The 12,364-nt window shown below is 47.4% G+C and overlaps 1 protein-coding gene across 1 annotated transcript; it reads left to right on the forward strand.

Annotated features, from left to right (window-relative positions):
* The first annotated feature begins 397 nt into the window (after nucleotides 1-397).
* On the forward strand, nucleotides 398-11,530 carry LOC109747278 (uncharacterized). Its single transcript, XM_020306360.2, has 3 exons — nucleotides 398-2,594; nucleotides 2,875-2,879; nucleotides 11,267-11,530. The coding sequence occupies exons 1-3, from the start codon at nucleotides 398-400 to the stop codon at nucleotides 11,528-11,530; spliced, it is 2,466 nt and encodes an 821-aa protein (XP_020161949.2).
* Nucleotides 11,531-12,364: the final 834 nt, after the last annotated feature.

The raw sequence follows: 12,364 nt of genomic DNA on the forward strand, positions 1-12,364 counted from the left end.
AAAGATAATGTTTCTATACTCTTTGGGCCACAACATCAAGATGCCGAGAGGGATAAGTTGGGCTTAGAGAAAATATTGGATAATTAAAAGTTCTGGATAGTCAATTGATTCTAACCAACTTTATGTGAAGATACATGTGGCCACGACACCCACTCATACCTAATATGTACATGAATAATGCGGAAGCCGAACTACTCGACGTGCTAACTACTGCTAGTTTCAGAGTCAATGATTGGCCATTTGTAGACGTTGGAGGAGGAGGAGGAGAAGGTTTTCAGAATCCGTGAAACCAATTGTCCTTTGAAGCTGGTGTTCAACTGAACCTTCCAGACAACACACACAGAGAGGGGGAGAGATGTCATCCGCAGGCGTAGCTGAAACTTCAATCTTGTCTACCATGAAGAGGCTCTTTCGGATGGACAGTGTCACTGGTGTAGCCAGCGTGGAGCTATGGGTGTTGATGACCACGCTGCTGCTGGTGATGAGGTTCCTGCTGGATTGCTTCGGGCCATGGCACGCAGACAGAGCCATGGCGAGCACCGTTCAAGTAATTGAGATGTTGAATTACTCCATGGTGCACTACTCCATAGGGCTGATGCAGCTCTCGGCAAAGAAGGTGAACGATTACTTCCAGGTCTGGGCGGTGCTTTTGGTAACCTTGCAGTACAGTGTCAAGGTTGGGCGGCTGTACCGGAGATCCAAGCAAACCCCATTGCTGGATCTCATCTCGTCTTTTTGGGTAGCCAGTCTCCTCCGAATGCAGACCTTCTCCCTTCTCAGGATTCCTCTCTGGTTGATCTGGGCCCTCAATGCATTTCGGATAATTTCACACTTTTTCTCATCCGAGAGGGCTGCTACCATCAACCAAGAGAATACGAGGCTGGTTAGCGACTATATGCGATACGAGCACACACTCGGTCTCTCTGGTGATGCAGCTGATTCGGACGATGCGTTCAGGATGCAGTCGTACAAGTACTTGGTCTCTGGGGAAGATCTGGTGCTGCATGATGCCCAACAGGAGAGAAGAACTGAATCAGCACAATACAAGATTCGGTTGGATCCGAATAATAACAAGCTTGTCACCATAGAGAAGATATGGAATGTTGATACCGGCAGGTTGCTTGGTGGCGATACTGAAAACCGATTGAAGGATGTCTGCCTCTCATTCGCGCTGTGCAAGCTCCTGCGTCGTCGGTTCTATAATCTCCCGATACATGAAGCTAGCCTAAGGAAGACAAAGCGGCTCGTCTTCGACTACATCCTGCAAGAGAAGAACAACTATGAGAGGGCATTCCGCATCACGAAGGTGGAATTGTCCTTCCTCCAAGACTTGCTCTATAGCAAGCATGCTGCCATGTTTGCCGGTGGATTTCCAGTCTTTAGTATGCTGATGTCTTTGGTTCTTGTTGCGGCTACCGGCTACCTTGCATATCCTGTCCATTATATACCAGAGAGGATGGATCAAGCTGATGAAAATATCATCACTCACGGAGTGACTGTCACTCGCGTCATAGTTGGTCTTATCATTGTAAAGGAGCTGCTGGAGGTCTATCAATATATATTCTCGCAATGGACCAAGGTTCTGCTGATCTGTAAGTATATCAAGCATCAGTGCATGCAGAATCGGATGGTGGAGGCAGCAATGAGAATAATGTTCTGGTTCGTGAGGTGCAAGTGGGATCAAAAGATCTTCCAGTATAATCTTCTGATTTCTTATTCTCACATTCGGAAGAAATTACCCCGAACAATCAAGTTGGAGTCAGAAGTAAAGACGGCAATATTTGAGTCATTCAAGGGCCTGCAGCAGCATCCAGAAAGGTTGGAAACCTACTTCTCAAATGCTTTTGGATCAAATAAAGCCCTTATGCAACAGCTAACATTGGAAAATGAACTGGAGGCTGATACCCACAGGATACTAGTCTGGCACATCGCGACATGCTTCTGCGAGATCCATTACTCTGACCAAGTGAAAGAACTGGGTGTTTTTTTGCTTGGAAATAATCTCTTGGACAAGGAATCAAAAACTGCGGAAGTGCGGCCACATTACTTAACTGCTGTCAGCTTATCGAACTATTGTGCATACCTGCTTACGAAAGCGTTGGTGCCAGACAATGGCTTTGTTGTTACAAAGGTCTTCAACGCCGTACGTAAGGAAACATTTTGTGCTACTTATTGCTCGTTCTTCCAATCAATGGGAGATGTCTATAACAAACTTCTTAAGATTGCCACTGAGGTCTCTAGAGCGTCTGAGGAGGTGGTCGGTGCAGAGGGTGAAGCCCCTGAAAGTTCGGTACTCGTTGAGGAAAAGATCAAGATGGAAACTAATGAGGAAGATCATGAGGGAGATACTAATGAGGAAGATCATGAGGGAGATCACAATGACTTTAACAATTCCAAAGCGAATGACCAGATACCCGATAGGGAAGATGATATTTCTGGTGATGATGGCATCCATAATTCGATAACCCAGATGGGTGCAAGACTTGGAAAGCAGTTGACAGAAGCTTACGGAGACGACAAAGTACACCTATGGAGGGATCTATCGGTGTTCTGGACAGGTTTCCTCCTCCACTTGGCAGCATCAACCAGGGCAAGTAAGCATAAGATACGACTTGCTGGAAAGGGGGAGCTCATAACACACCTGTGGGTTTTGCTGTCTCATACCGGGTTTCTTGGAAATACCATGCATGGGCAAACACTCTTAGACCCACATGACCTTGACAATGCCGACCCACTCAGATGATGAATTTGATGAGCTCAATCCATGATGTTCTATCTATTTGGCTGTTGCTTTTCTGCAAAGTGCAGTGATTTCATATTTATTTACCATGCACAACAATTTTATTGTATCGTTCTATGTTTACTTTCATGCAGCCAATGTAATCCCACAGTTATTTAAATTGCATCATTTGAGATTTGGTTTGGCTATATTGTGTTCAATCTCAAGTGCAACAAAAATAAGTTGTGTAGTCTATCAAGTGAGAAGACCCGCAAAAAAAAATGTGAGAAGATAAACTAATTCTTCAGCAGAAACTAGGATACAGACCAACCCAAGGGCTAACCCTCGTTGGCTTTTCTTTATAGGAGAAACTCCGTGAGCAGCACACGTCCGTGTCGGGACTCGAACTCGGGTGGGCTGGCAGCAACCTCAGCTGCCCAGCCAACGGGTCGACGCCCCGTCCTCATCTTCAGGTTACTAGGCTATACTGTAACCAGACCAAATCCCAAGAAATATGTGCAGGGTTCAGTTTAATCTGCAGGGCTGATGAGTTTCAGACAAGGAAACAGAGCATTATGTAGGTTTCAGTTTTACATGATCTTGGGCATGGAGGACACACTGATATGCCTAGATTTTTTTTTCTATGTCTTATATCTGGATACTTGGCCATTATCGATGGATCTAATCCAGTGAGGATTCCACTGAGCATAGAATTCACCCAAACCTGGGAGGAAGCGTGGGCTATCCAACGAAATGTGTCCGAGAGGTGGCGATTTCTCCCCTGCCTCCCCGAGCAGCGGGCCGGGAGACTACCGTGCCGCGCCTTCTCCGAGCCAAGCCTCCGCCGCGCGCAGGCCAGAGGCGAACCGGGGCTTCCCTGAAGACAGGGGCGGGCACCATTGTCTCGTGCCACGAGCTCCGGTCGGCGTGCGGAGGAGGGCCCAAAGGGGATCCCAGCCACATCGATGAGTTTATGGCCCTGTTTGGTTCAGCTTTTATCGATGGATTCCTCTGCCGCGCAGCAGAATCTGAACCAAAGGGCGAACCCAGTAGAATCCGATTCCAAAAATCCGCTGTTAAAATCTGAACCAAAAGCGAAAGCAGCTCAGGACGTGTTTTCCAAAATCCGATTCCGCTGCGGGCCAAAATCTGAAAAAGTTGTATCAGCTGGTTTGCCAAATGACCTGCATCTTTTCCACAGCAGATTTTCCACAGCTGTTTTTCCACAGCAGATTTTTCACAGCTGCTTTTAGAAATCGACAGCCGAACCAAACAGTGCACTGAAACTGGTTTTTATTTGGTACTCCCTTTGTATTTATTTAGTCCGCATATTAGAGTTGACTGAAGTCAAACTTTGTAAGTTTGACCAAATTTATAGAAATAAATATAAATATTTAGCATAACAAATCTATATGATGTGGAAGTACATTCAACAATGAATCTAATGGTATTGATTTGTTATTGTATATGTTAATATTTTTATCTATAAACTTTATCTAAGTTTGTAAAGCTTGACTTTAACCAAAACTAATATGCGAAGTAAATATAAACGGAGGGAGTAATAAATAAACGAGGATAGAGGAATGAACCAGATAATACCGTAACTAATAAATCAACATATATACAAGCGATACAAAATGTGTTTTCGGCAGTCGTCCATTCGCAAAACATGATTGGCAAGGTAGCAAAAGAATGTTTTTTTTATCAAGACGAAACAATTCATCATTTATTCTTACCATGTCCATTCGCTTCAGTGATTTGGCACACAATTCACATTACTTTCAATTTATCGTGAACAACTATACCAATTTTTTTGGGTAATTGGTTGGATGGCATTCATCATTCCTTGAAGGGCCAAATCCATGTGGGAGCTTGTGCCTTGCATTGGGCAATGTTGAATTGCCGGAATGAGTGCATTATTAACAAATCATCTATTCCATATTTTTTGCGGCTTATCTTCGGAGCTATGGCATCAATATGTACGTGGTTATCACTGCATCATGTGGACACACGAGGGCTTAGGGCAACTTCAACACACGACCCCAAACGTACGTCCGTTTTATCCGCTTTTCGTCCGTTTGGGGGTGACAATGGGATCGTGTCCTCTCGGATTTGTGGATGCACCGGCCGTGCGCCCCAATGCGCAGCCGTTTTTCGGACGCATCTCATCCGCCCGAGGCCATCTATACTAAAATCAAGAATGGCAAATAGTTCAAATCAAACATAGGAAATAGTTCCACATCCGAAATAATCTTAATCTTACAACCCAATTAAAATGAAAACATTATCAATTAGTCTTACGACCCACTCGAAATTTGTTTGCATGAAAAGAGATTAAAAAGATAGATTTACTGGTTGCCAATGCGATTCCACATGTGCTCAAGCAAGTCATCCTGGAGCAGAACATGAGTTTACCAATCAAGCATTTCACGATGGAATTGGACAAACTGTTGGAAGGTTGCAGGAGGTGGATGCTCGTGCTCAACATTTTCACCCTGGAAATCAAACCCTTGATCGTAGATGCTATTACCACGCTCATCCTCCACGATCATGTTGTGCGTGATCACACAAGAAGTCATCACCTCCCAAAGCTTCTGAGTGCTCCATGTCAATGCAGGGTTTCAAATGACACCCCATCGAGATTGAAGCACACCAAACACACGCTCCACATCCTTCCTAGCACTCTCCTGCATTTGAGCAAACCTCTGTCTCTTCTCTCCTTGCGGATTGGGTATGGTCTTCACAAGAGTTGACCACTTATGATAGATACCATCAGCTAGGTAATATCCCTTGTTGTAATGGTGGCCATTTATCTCAAGTTGACCTATGGGGAGTGGCCTTCTATAAGCCTTGTAATCACTGGAGAACGCTGAAGCACGTTGATATCATTGTGAGAACTAGCCATGCCGAAGAAAGAATGAAATATCCATAGATCTTGTGAAGCCACCGCCTCAAGTATGATAGTGGCACCTTTCACATGCCCCTTGTACCACCCCTGCCAAGCAAATGGACAGTTCTTCCACTTCCAGTGCATACAATCTATACTACCAAGCATGCCCGGAAAGCCCCTATCGGCATTGATCGCCAGCAACCTCTCTGTATCAGCGACGGTTTGCTCTCTCGGGTACTCAGGGCCGAACACTGCCACCACGGCCTTGCAGAAACTATACACTGATAGGAGACATGTGGACTCACTCATACGAACATACTCATCCACAAGATCACCAGGAATTCCATATGCAAGCATGCGGATAGCCACAGTGCATTTCTGGTAAGGAGAGAAGCCAAGCTTGCCAAGGGCATCCACTTTGCACTCAAAGTATAGGTCATATCCTGCCACTCCCTCCTGAATATGATCGAACACATGTCTCCTCATTCGGAATCGGCAACGAAATTGATGTGGTTTGAAGAGTGCGGAATTCTCAAAGTAATCGGCATATAGAAGGGTGTGGCCTTTCTCCCCATTGTGGTTCAAGGCCAGAGCATGGCCGGGGATTGATCCCCTAAACCGAGGCCGCTTCCTACTAATGTGGTCATGGACGACCAATGTAGCAACCACAAGCTCTTCATCATCTGAGGATGAATCATCCGATGAGAAAATGAAGTTGTGAAATAAATACTCATCCTCGCTATCCATTGTACCATGTGAGCAAAGCGTCGAACACCTTGTGGTAGTGGTGGAGACGCAGCCAAAAAGAGCACGTCGAGCTCCCCACGCAGACATCAAAAGCAAGGTTGGGGGTTGGTGGTGGTCGTCGGCGCCTTGCGGCAATGCAGCGCCTGTTGGAAGTTGTTGGGGTCGACGGGCGACGCCGGCGGCCATAGCTTCTCTCCCACCGGCAACAAGGAACCACGAACGCCGGCAAAAAGCTTTCCGGAACGCGAGCGTGGGACAGCTATTGCATGGTCGTGGTTCGAACGGCGTTGCCGGAAGTCGACGTAGCCGGGAACGGGGGTGGCGGTGGCAACGCTGGCGCGGGGGGGGGGGGGGGGGAGGGCGGAGGTAGGGCAGTGGAAGAGAAAAGGGGCGCATGTGCTACAGACGGGCGGGCCAGGGGAGGACAAGGGCACATGCCCCGCCCGTCCGCGCGCGACCGTGTCGATGCAAACGTGGCCCAAAGTTGGGCCCGGAATAGGCCGAAAGCGGACTGGAAACGGACAGTGTCCCGTTTACTCCCGCGCGTTGGGCCGCGTTTTTTATCCGTTTACCCCTAGACGGACACGGCCAAACTAGTTGGGGTCGTGCGTTGGAGTTGCCCATATGGCCTTTGGGTGTATCCGCATGGAAATGGTTAGGGGGGGGGGGGGTCGTTCAACCAATTTGGCTGGCGTGCCAGTAGTAGATTATGTGGATAAGCTATGTAATCTTGCTTTTTCGACCAGTGTGGTCATGCGTTGATGTAAACCCTTTGGTACTTGGTGATTTGGACTTTTTATGTTTATTAAATGGTTGTGTGCATACATGATGAAGAGGACGGGTTATCCCTTTTTATTTTTATTAAAGTTGATGTAAAACAACAAGATCAACAACAACAAATAAAGTACATAACATGGAAAACCATGGAAGATTGATTAAAAAATACTTCCATCAACCCCTCCAACAAATACATCGGGTTGCAAGGCACTTGCCTCAACCCATGACCTTACAGAACTACTCACACATGAAGGTCAGATCACACGAAGAACTCGTGGTAGAACACATCATGAACATTGATTGATTGATTGATAATATGTCTTACAATGGATGTCGTGTGTGATACACGATTACAAGTATGGCTAGATGGCTGAGAAATATGGTGGTGATGAAGGTTGTGGCTATGGAGATGAGAAATGGTAGTGACTAGGGTTGGTGGATATGGCTTCTATGAAGATGACGATGACATGATGGTTTTGCGATGTTCTGTTGCTCATCCGGCGCCATCCCTTTTATAAAGGATGTTAAGGTGGATCTGATGCCTCTGTTGGCAATCCATACGATCGCCCATACGTCGTCTTTTGCTCGGGCTTATCTGCTGCGCCTCCCACTTGATCTCCTCTATCTCCAATTTACTCTTTTCATGTGTTTGCTTGATTTTGTCCATAAATAGCCCATTTCCTATGAAAACAAAATAAAGATCAGATATTTAGAATCATTTGCATTCATTAGTGATTAGTAGCAATTGGAGCGAATATCTTGGTTTTAATTAAATATATTGGTTTAAACTTAAGTTAGAGTGTAAAAAATAACACTCATCAAACGGCACCAAAAAATACTTCCATGGCAGCGTTTTTTTATTTTGGTTGTCATAAGAAAACTGTGGCGGGTGCAAACAAAAGCCCACCGCAGGTAGGTATATGATCAGTGGCGGGCGCGTGCCCTCCACTGATGGCATGTTAGCAGTGGCGGGCGCCCCTGAGAGCCTCGCCCGCCGTTTTTAGGCATTCCTGCAATAGTGTAGCTGCAAGGGAGGCGGGTTTTGGGGGCGGGCGTGGTACCATCTCTCGGGACTTCTGCGCTGTCCTGGGAGCGGATTTTGAAGACGGTGTTTGCCTCCCTCGCGCCTCTTCCTGCCTCATCGGCCTGAGCTTCCGGCTAGCCGGATCTGATGGTTGGGTAAGGGTGGAGTGTTCGTGGTGCTAGATCGGGGGAATCCCTTGGCCGGCTGTTGTGGCCACGATGCCAGCGACGCTCCGGGAGTTGTTCACCTTCCTAAAGGCGGCAATGAGATCCTCCACTGACCTCTTCCTCCATGTCCCGAATGAAAACACAAAATCCTAGGATTGGGTGGAGACGTCGCTGCGGTGTCGTTCTACTTCTTGAAGGCGCCACCTTTGGGACTGTGGCGTGGTTGTTGGGGTTGCGGCGTTGGAGGTGGACTACCGGTGATCTTCAGTGGGTACCCGCTTGGCTGCTTGCGGTTGACATGTTCCTCGCCGACAGCCATGGCGAAGTACGGGGTGTTGTTCTATGTGCCGAGGTAGTTGTGCTTTCATCCTCTCCTTCGTAACCTATTGGTCTTGTTCATTCGAGCTTGGGGTGAGTGGCTCTGCCAGCCGACGGTGTGGCATCCTTCAATCCAGGACGAGAGTGCAGGGGGACTTCTTCGGGGCCAGAGATGGATGGCAGACCAATGATGGCTGGCCCCATTGGAGTTGATGGAGCGTGGTCTTCCTCCGGCGGCGGGCTGCTCCCTTGTCTTAGTCGCATCATTTGCAGGATCTTGTTCGCCGAGGGCCCCGATGCTCGAGCCTGTGCTTGGGCATTCAGAGCTTGTTTAGTGGCTCCTTTGGCATCTTGTATCTTACCTTTTCTTGTTCTTGTTTTTTTTCCTTTCTGAACTTATGTTTTGTATGATCGTTGATGTGGTGGTTGCTTTATGATATGAAGCAGGGGGAAATCCTTTTTCGTTGATAAAAGTGAGGATCACGGAGAACAAGCCTTGAAATGCCTTTGTCAAACAATGAAGTTACTAATTAGAATTGCCCCGTTCGGAGGTACGGATTTTTTTTGCGGGTAGGAGGTGTTGGAAATATGCCCTAGAGGCAATAATAAATTGGTTATTATTATATTTCCTTGTTCATGATAATCGTTTATTATCCATGCTAGAATTGTATTGATAGGAAACTCAGATACATGTGTGGATACATAGACAACACCATGTCCCTAGTAAGCCTCTAGTTGACTAGCTCGTTGATCAATAGATGGTTACGGTTTCCTAACCATGGACATTCGATGTCGTTGATAACGGGATCACATCATTAGGAGAATGATGTGATGGACAAGACCCAATCCTAAGCCTAGCACAAGATCGTGTAGTTCGTTTGCTAAGAGCTTTTCTAATGTCAAGTATCAGTTCCTTAGACCATGAGATTGTGCAACTCCCGGATACCGTAGGAATGCTTTGGGTGTACCAAACGTCACAACGTAACTGGGTGGCTATAAAGGTGCACTACAGGTATCTCCGAAAGTGTCTGTTGGGTTGGCACGAATCGAGACTGGGATTTGTCACTCCGTGTAAACGGGGAGGTATCTCTGGGCCCACTCGGTAGGACATCATCATAATGTGCACAATGTGACCAAGGAGTTGATCATGGGATGATGTGTTACGGAACGAGTAAAGAGACTTGCCGGTAACGAGATTGAACAAGGTATCGGGATACCGACGATCGAATCTCGGGCAAGTAACATACCGATTGACAAAGGGAATTGTATACGGGATTGATTGAATCCCCGACATCGTGGTTCATCCGATGAGATCATCGTGGAACATGTGGGAGCCAACATGGGTATCCAGATCCCGCTGTTGGTTATTGGCCGGAGAACGTCTCGGCCATGTCTGCATGGTTCCCGAACCCGTAGGGTCTACACACTTAAGGTTCGATGACGCTAGGGTTATAGGGAATAGATATACGTGGTTACCGAATGTTGTTCGGAGTCCCGGATGAGATCCCGGACGTCACGAGGAGTTCCGGAATGGTCCGGAGGTAAAGATTTATATATGGGAAGTCCCGTTTTGGCCACCGGAAGAGTTTCGGGCGTCACTGGTAATGTACCGGGACCATCGGAGAGTTCCGGGGGTCCACCGGGAGGGGCCACCAGCCCCGGAGGGCCCTATGGGCTGTATGTGGAGAGGGATCAGCCCCTTAGTGGGCTGGGCGCCTTCCCTCCCAGGGCCCATGCGCCTGGGGGTTTGGGGGAACCCTAAGGGGAGGCGCCCCCCTTGCCTTGGGGGGCAAGGCAACCCCCCTGGCCGCCGCCCCCTCCTCAGATTGGATCTGAGGGGGCCGGCCCCCCTCTCCCTTGCCCCTATATATATGTGGGGGGTGGGAGGGCAGCCGCACCCAAGTTCTGGCGCAGCCCTTCCCCTCTTCCATGTCCTCCTCCTCTCCCGCGGTGCTTGGCGAAGCCCTGCAGGATTGCCACGCTCCTCCATCACCACCACGCCGTCGTGCTGCTGCTGGACGGAGTCTTCCCCAACCTCTCCCTCTCTCCTTGCTGGATCAAGGCGTGGGAGACGTCACCGGGCTGCACGTGTGTTGAACGCGGAGGCGCCGTGGTTCGGTGCTTAGATCGGAATCAACCGCGATTTGAATCGCTACGAGTACGACTCCTTCATCCGCGTTCTTGCAACGCTTCCGCATCGCGATCTACAATGGTATGTAGATGCACTCCCCTTCCCCTCGTTGCTAGATTACTCCATAGATTGATCTTGGTGATGCGTAGAAAATTTTGAATTTCTGCTACGTTCCCCAGCAGGAGGTACGGATATTAAAGGAGGTAGCGAAGAAGAGTGAAGAAAATGGAGAACAAGCCTTGAAATGCCTTTGTCAAATAATGAAGTTACTAATTAGTGGTGAATTTGTTTGGATGACGGATGATCTCAAAATTTACGTTTAATGATGGACGATCTCAAAATTTACGTTTAAAGGAATTTTTCTTCTGTACTCAGATGGATGATCTCCTCTGACGCTCAAATAAACTTTTCTGTTTTGGATAGCCTGATTACAAGAGAGTGGATTTTTAACACCCGGGGGCCTAGGCACCCCCTTATCTCACCGTTGGTCCAGAATCCCCCTTATCTCATCGGCGCCAGCGACGACCTCTCCCGCTTCTCCGTCGCCACCACCACGGCCTCGTCCGAGCGGTCCGCGGGTGGCCGCGGGGCAGCCGCCTTCCTCGACGCCTTCCGCTCCTGCTTCGCCCCCGCGGACGCGCGCTCGCCAGAGACCTCCCTCTCTGACGTCGACCTCGACGCCTCCCACCAACGTACGTCGTTCGCGCACGCCTTCCCTGAACCTTTTCTCCAGTGGCCCCTGTGTGTGCTCTCCTGATCCAAGATGCCGTTTTTTCTTCTTGTAATTTTGATAGTATATTGTTCTTCAACCATGCTTGGTCAACGCGTACTTCAGCTTTGTACTCAATTGAATTGCTTGTGTACATGATAGGAAAGAGTCCCCCTCGTACAGTCGCATGTGTACGGCAATAAGAATACAAGATTCATTCTCTTCTTGAGCCTTAGTTTAATGAGACGTCCGTCATTCCATCAGTACTTTCCTAATTACCAGTACCCCTCTAATCCATATTAATTGTCGCTGATTTAGTATGTATTATTTCCCATATGTTCCATTCTATTTGTCGTGATTTGATCATGACCGGAAACCATATTGGTCGAAATGTTGTCATCGTTTGCTAATTCTTTCTCAGTTTCACAAAGTAAGAAAACCCCCATCATATAAAGTACCATTTGCTAATTCCTTCCCTGTTTCAAGAACAAGGCTTGATATTACTCATAATAGCCTCCTGAGTGAAACTCAAATTCGTTATGTGATATTATCCTGGATCGATGTGGCCCACGCTATTACATACCTTCACACCTACTCTGGTAATATCCTAGACCTAGAGTTATTCATCTACGAGTATTATATATCTCCTCGTTTGCATTTTGGTTTTGAATTTGTAAGGTTATTTGGACCAAAAGGTCCACATTTTGTTTTTTTTCTTGCATATGGAAGTTACGGCAAATAATTATTGGGTGGTTAATATTTGGTTTGAAGCAAGATCACTTATAATTTAATTTAGCACTTCTTTTTGTAGTTCACATATGATGCTGCAGAGTCCTTCAGGGAAGAAACAGAGTACTATTGTATCTTTTGGCTGCTTCCGCT

Source organism: Aegilops tauschii, chromosome 1 (genome assembly GCF_002575655.3).
Source record: "Aegilops tauschii subsp. strangulata cultivar AL8/78 chromosome 1, Aet v6.0, whole genome shotgun sequence".
In the NCBI taxonomy this organism is placed as follows: domain Eukaryota; kingdom Viridiplantae; phylum Streptophyta; class Magnoliopsida; order Poales; family Poaceae; genus Aegilops; species Aegilops tauschii.